General features: G+C 38.2%; 1 protein-coding gene across 1 annotated transcript in view; it reads right to left on the bottom strand.

The window, feature by feature from the left end:
- Positions 1 to 232: 232 nt before the first annotated feature.
- ADCY2 (adenylate cyclase 2) overlaps positions 233 to 7263 on the bottom strand; it is a 213817-nt gene continuing 206786 nt past the window's right edge. Inside the window, exons 24-25 of the mRNA XM_071553661.1 lie at positions 4292 to 4416; positions 233 to 3075 (exon numbers count right to left, since the gene is read on the bottom strand). Coding sequence (XP_071409762.1) covers positions 2923 to 3075; positions 4292 to 4416 — 278 coding nt within the window. The 3' untranslated portion in view covers positions 233 to 2922. The remainder of the gene's footprint in view (positions 3076 to 4291; positions 4417 to 7263) is intronic.

Here is a 7263-nt window from a genome sequence, read left to right as displayed (position 1 = left end):
AGAACTTGATGAACTTTACTGTGATGTAGAATATATGGAATGTCAAATACTGATTTGTATGATTATCATGAAGTTTTTCAAGTTACGCGCTGATACATGAGTGGTGTATCCAGCTACTGAGCCTGAAATTGCTGCAGGAGGAGGAAGAAAAAGGATACAAGAATTATGGGTGAATCTAGACAGTGGAAAAATAAAACAGTATAAACACTAGATGTAAAATGCATTGGAAGACAAGAGGTATTTATTAAATACAAATAGCTTCTCAGCACTAGAAAGATAGTAATAATACTTAGTATCTGAAGGCTAGAGGAGAACGGTATGCAGCTTTCTTTGGGCATTGTACTGCATGTATGATGTGTATCTGTTGCCCACTTTCTTGTTCTTTTGCAGGATTTGGCTGCAAGAATCCAAACGCATTTACAGAATGAGAGAAGAATACCAGTGAAATACTAGTGCTCTGAACACAGGAATTTTCAACATGCTGTTGGAGGGCCCATATATATATATATCTTTGTTTAAATTTCATTGGACTAGTCTTCCCCACCATTCAGATGTCTTAACATTTCATAGCTTACAGAAATAATATTATTTAACTTTTATAAAAATCAAAGAAACAAGGCTATTGAGCTAGGTACAAGGTTTGTTAATGATGTGCAAGAATACAAATGAAAGCAAAATCCTGAATGTACAGATTATACCTGAAAGCTGCATATATATATGACAGTATAATAGAATCAACTTTACAGAAAGGGGTTTCATCCATAGTAAGAAGTAATTGCATTGACCTGTGGTAATACCACAATGATTTTAAAGGCCTGGAGTACATTGAAAGTCTAAGAGGAGATCAATAACTTCTTTAGGTGTTCCTAGGACAGATTCATAGTAAGTGGTAAGGAGGGATTTAGGAGAAGTCTTAAGCATAGCTGAGTGACAGCTTGCTTTAGGCAATGACTGGGGCATCGGTTTTGCTGTTATGTAAGCTATTTGAAAAGCCTTTAATTCCATTGAAAAATATTTATCTTAACTTATTAATTAAAAGGAAGAAAGCATAAAGACCATAAAAATATTTCCCATAAGATTTTATTAGACTGAACACCTGTCTTGAGAATTACTGATTAAAAGTCTCCAACTCTGTGTGAAAAATCAAGTGTGTTATGTTGAACATAACTGAAATAACTTACATTTTTATTTTAGACTGGCTTAGAGGGACCAAAATTCAGATTGCTTGTTTTTCAGCAAATTAAGGCACTTGCAAATCTACTGTAATTCCAATTTGCTAGTGGGCAGATGGCTGCTATGAATAAACTGTGCCACACTCAGTGAGACTGTGGCCTGTGCCATGTATTTGGTACCCACAATTATGGGAACTTCTTCTGAAAGGACACCAATGCTATACAAATGCATATATGTTTCATGAATGAGAAATCTGAATACTTTTTACTTTTCAATAACATACCAGAGCTAATAGTGCATAAGTTGACTTCCATATTCATATGGTATCAGCCAGAAAAAAATCTTGTAATTATATGCTGTTGTGTAAATAGGATAATTTTATTAATTTTGGACTTGTTAGGATGCTATGACTGAAAGAATTTCAGGTACTGATTACAACAAAGCAAAAATTAATTGTTACTATCTATGCTTCAAAGGAGCATAGATAGTACAATTACCTGCTTTTTCTGACTCGCCTGGCTCATCTATGAAACTCTGCAAATGCGATACTTTTTAATTCAATGGAATTTAAATTAATCCCGAATATCCACAAAATAGCAATTTTTTGCATCTTTTGCTCATACTCATGTCCTGACAAGAAAGATTATTACTTTAAATATCCCATGAAGTTCAGCGTTGCAAAGGTTAAGGGAAAGGTATGCAAGGGCCAAAGAGGTTGTCAAAGTGCAAAACAAACAAAACTTTTCTTCCCTCCTATAGCTTCTCCTAGTTTTTGTTTAAGCACTGTGGACCAGTTCTGAAGTAGCAACACTACTACTGTTTTCAGTATGCCCCACTTTGCTTATGTTTATGCATTTGAGGTAAGTCTGTATCACCTACGGAGTAAATGACTGCAAAGTGCTTAGGATGCCACCCATGACTGAAGACAGTAGAGGTGATTTAGTTTCTGAAAGGCAATAGCAAGTCTAGCAGGTCCAGCAGATCCAGGCTGTTGAGTTAGCTGGCCATAGCCTGCCTCAACATCTAACTGCTGAATAAAAGCAGCAGCTGCAGCAGGTTTAGAGCGACAGAAGCCATGGGAAAAAAGTGTAACTAAGAAACAGCAACAGTAAGACAAAATACATATAAACTTTTAATGAATTAACCTTACAAAAGACAATAGCTTCAAAACATTTGACACGTTTGTACAAAACTATTCCAGCATTGTAATTCTCTCTTCAGAAATAATGCCAGCAAGCCACCCAACGTGTCCCTGGCTATGAGATGCAACTGGTGATCACATCCAAATCATGTGTGGACAGAGTAAACCTATTTACAAATACTGTATACTTTAATACCAGATTAGTGGATGCTATTGGGGAGCGACTGTATTTTCCAGAAAACACCATGCATCAGAAAATAGTATGCACCCCTAGCTTTATTGCCTTTTTCCCTCACATTTGTCACTAACAACTCTCTTAGTCCTTTCAGGACGTGTTATCTTCTTTTGATTCCTATTCCTTCTTTACTTGTCTTTGAATAACAGTGCAAGTAGCAGTACAATCTTCCAGTCCTATAGCGTACACCGCAACTGTTCTTGAACATAGGAATATCAAGGTGCAAAATGATGGCTCATGGGACTATTCTGCAGCCATATGAAAATAAGTGCCACATACCAGAAAATAGCACGCATGTTAAGGGCCAAAATGTAGTTAAAAAGTGCGTGATACTTTCCTGAAAATATGGTACTGATGACACGTACAAGCATCTTCAAGATGCCACATTCCCCTGTGAAAGGGATCTTGTCATTTCAGTATGTACAAAGTATGTCTTCAATTCTCCTTTTCCTTTTACATTTATTATTCCTCTGCAAGTGCTCATGTATCCCAGTGTTTGCAGGACATTGTTTGTCTCCTCTGTAACCTGCAACGACACAGTAATACAACCAGTGTTGGTAACAAAGCAAAGCAGAATCTTCTTCCAGCGTGTAGTCTGAAGACATGTTCCGCACAATTATAATGCTTATAAGGCCTTTAAGGGTCTCAAGTTAGGTTTGAGGACCTGAGCTGTCAAGTAGTCTGTTGCTGGATGCCCGTTCTAATCACTTACATCAAGTATCAAATTTGGTGTAACCACTTCTCTAACTACGGTTGCAACAGCTTGTAGATACACATATGGCACTAGGGACAACACTCTTTCTCATAGTGCACTTTTATCAACGTCAGGACCTTATTTTCACTTCCTCATCTTTTTACAAATACTAAGGCTGTGTAAGCAAAATGATAGTAAGATGTTAGCATCACCTGTCAGAGCTGCTGCTGCCAGTTTCTCACAAAACTGTCAGTGAACCCAACTTTAGGCTGTTCTGCCATTTTAGGTTAAAGCCCACTAGGACAGAAGTTGCTCAACAGCATCATTTGTCTCAGACTACATGTGTTTCTTTGTGAAACGAGCAACTGTTTCTAGACAGCATTGCTTCAACATTCCTTCTGTTTTCAGTTCTGACGAAGTTTGTAACTTTACTTTTCCATTACTTAGTTCTGAATAATCTCAGTGATAGATCTGAAGTGCTCTCAAATGCATGCTGGGATCCCAAAGTGCTAGGCAGCATACTAGGCAGGTACTTCAAATGTCATCTCTGACTATGGAATCACTGGAAAGTTAGAAAATTTAAGGTTTTTCTATACAGGTCTATCAATAATCTATACAAATAATATAAAAAGATTATTAATCAACATGGTTCATTACAAGGAAAGTTTCATGATTGCTTTATGGATTTAACTTGATGTACAAGAATTAGGATAATTTCCTTTTAGAAATAACTAACATCCAGATTGCCCTTCAGAGACAAGATGGCTAGTATTTTATGAGTTTAGAAATTCACTGAATAAAAATGTGATTTCCCTCAAAATCTCTCTTAATCTAGGGAGACATTTCCAGGCACCTATGACTTCTTCCACTGTATGCCTCTGCAGGGTCAAGACAAAGTTTTGCTTCTCCTCCCATTTTCCCTGTAGTTTTCTTTTAATTCTTTATGTAGCTTCGAAACAAAGACCTGTTTAGGTAAAAATTATATGATGTTTTTTAAGAACTAAACTCAAAAGAATAAGATAAATTCTAGTACAAATTCAAGACTTACCTGTATTTTATCTAAGACACCAGTGCTGTCCATCCTGCTGGCCACATTTACTGTATTGCCCCATATATCATACTGTGGTTTTTGAGCTCCAATTACTCCAGCTATTACAGGTCCATGGTTTATACCTGGAAAACATCACAATGTAACATTAGGAACAAAGACAAGTGCTGGTCAAGGGTCTGGAGCACAAGTCCTGTGAAGAGCAGGTGAGGGAGCTGGAGTTGTGCAGCCTGGAGAAGAAGCTCAGGGGAGACCTTATCACTTTTACACAACTGCCTGACAGGTTGTAGCAAGGAGGAAGTCAGCCTCTTTCCCCAGACAACTAGTGAGAGGATAACAGGACATAGCCTCAAGCTGTGCCAGGGGAGGTTTCTGTTGCACATTAGAAGAAATTTGTTTCCAGAAAGGGTGATCAGAAATTGGAATGGGCTGTCCAGGGGAGGTGGTGGAATCACTGTCCCTGAAGGCCTGGACACAACATTTAGTGCCATGGTCTGTTTGAGATGATGGCTTTCTGTCATAGGTGCAACTTGATGATCTCAGAGATCCTTTCCAACTTGATTGATTCTGTGATTCTGTAAATATCCACCAAACAAGAACACACAGTACATCTGGCAACATAGCAAGTCAATGAACATAGCATCTGGCCCATGCTGAACAGTGAGTGCAGCAGTGAATAGTCTGCTCACCATGGTTTCATCCACCATTTACAGCAGGAGAACATTAGTTATAAAAATGTCAGAAGTCAATTAATCTTAGTTTTACAGCTCCCTCTTATCCTGAGTAAACTTGGTATTTTAAACCATTGGTATCCTAATAACCTATTACAGTTTTTATAAGGTAGCATCAGGAACACACTGTGGGAGAGCAACAACTTCTGGGAAAATGGACATATAAGAATTTATTTTCATTTCTGCTTGTAGTGAAAATGGCCTCTCCCCTCTGCAATAGTTGATGTCTGAATCAAATTACTTTTATAGTATTGTTTGCTTCCTAAATGTAGAATAAACTAATGTGAATGAACTGAAAGGATTTGAAGCCTTATTCTGAAGGCTGGATTGACCACAGGATGGTCCTAAATAACTGCAGTATAAATATATGTTTTCAAATAATTTGATTAAGCATGGTGTAGAACAATACAATATACTCCCTCATTTGACTCTGGCTATTTTTTATCTTGCAGTCAGTTTGTAACCTATGTTACATCTACAAAGGGAGTAACTCTGCTAATAAAGAAACCAGGAGGCAAAATCAAAAGTACTATTGTTTACCAGCATAAAATGCACTACAATTATACCTACTGATGAACAGGAAAGCCAAGCTAGACCTAGTGAGAAATACACTCAGAAGAAGTGAGTAGTCTGGATTTCTAAAATTACCACAATGAATCGTAACTGACTTCTACTAATTCTTTGACAGAAACCATCATGAGAAATATATCTATGTATCAAAATTTAAAGTGTGATTGTATGACAGCCAAGGATCTCAGAGCTGTCTCATCTAGTATGTAATGTGGCAACATGGGCTAGCAACCACACCGTAAGCTCACTTGGAAACCCTGGAAAAAGTCACTGTAGAAGTTAAAGTCAGATAATTGGGAAAACATGCAAACCGTAAAAGACAAAAAATAGAACAAGTGCTTGGGATTAAATGCACAAAGGGACTTGGGTCTTGCCAACACACTGCATTAACAACCAAACCATGGATGGGTCTTTTTAATTCATGACATCCAATGTGCAGAAAGCACTAGGGACCTAAAAATGAAATTTGCAAAAGCCATCTGGCTAGCAGGCAATAGTGAAGAGGTGTGTGTCACGTACATTCTGCCATGGTCCAGAAACAGGTAGTGCAGTGGCATTTTCCTAGAAAATACAATAGCCAGGAGAGGACTTTTATCTTTCACCTCCTTCCTGAACCATCAGCATGGATGGTTTAAGTAATACTTCTAGGCTGAAAAGTCAGCTTCAGATCCCTCCTCCTTCAAGGAGACTTCTACCTGTATCTCTTAGGGATGTTTTCTGGCCACCCAGGCCTTTGGCATATCCTACTCTTTGTCATTTCTTGCATGACACATGAATGTTTGTTGAGGCAAGGCTGGAGGAGTAGGACTCTCAGTACAGGTGAATGCTCTAACAGAGAGTGATACCATTTGCCTCTTTCTCTCATATTAAAAGTGATATTTAATAATTTCATGAAATAGGAAATACTGTTCAGCAGGAATGACAGAGAACATCTCATTCCAAAGTATCCTACAGCCCGGGCTCATAGCCTGGCCTCAGTCAAAATCAGGAACCAAATTAAGTCACCTACAACACAAACAAATGTTCTAACTGCTAAGTGTATGGAAAGCAACACATCCACCTCTCCCCAGCCAAAAGTAGTATCTGTTCAAAACTTGCTGCAAAAGCATATCTAAGCTCGTGTAAGAAATTGAGTACATCCCCTAGCAGAAAGGAAGGAATGCCTGAAATATCATCTAGGTGCTCCCCTCCCTTGCCTGACAAGGTCAGATTGGGCTGTGTACCTCCTAAGGCCCATTAGCATTTTGGGCACTCAGAAAATTATGAAAGCTGAGACCTCCAGTGAGTTGCAACAATTCCAGTGTTAGATGCTGGCAGAGGCTTTTACAAATGGCAGTTTGGGTATAAGTCAATTATGTCGGAGGTAGATGTTCAGATATTTCTGTGGTTATAATTGGTATGGATATCAGATACTTCCATAATCAGGTTGTGGTGGGAAGTAGAGAAGTGAAGTGAAAATGGGAAGTGAGTATTTCAGTAGTGCCTATGTTGGATTAAGATGGCAAAAAGTTTTCCACATGAGTCTCAGTTTAAAGGAGTCAGCATAGTTTTAAGCAGTTTGCAAATGTAGCCCCAACAAACAGCACCTCTTTATCCATACTGACACTGCTGATATAAGTATGTTTGCAAGTATGTGTCATGTCATCTATGGCGAGAACTTCTATTTTTTAC

The sequence above is a fragment of the Pithys albifrons genome, chromosome 4 (assembly GCF_047495875.1).
Source record: "Pithys albifrons albifrons isolate INPA30051 chromosome 4, PitAlb_v1, whole genome shotgun sequence".
NCBI lineage: Eukaryota > Metazoa > Chordata > Aves > Passeriformes > Thamnophilidae > Pithys > Pithys albifrons.
This window is presented reverse-complemented; position numbering and strand designations above follow the sequence as displayed.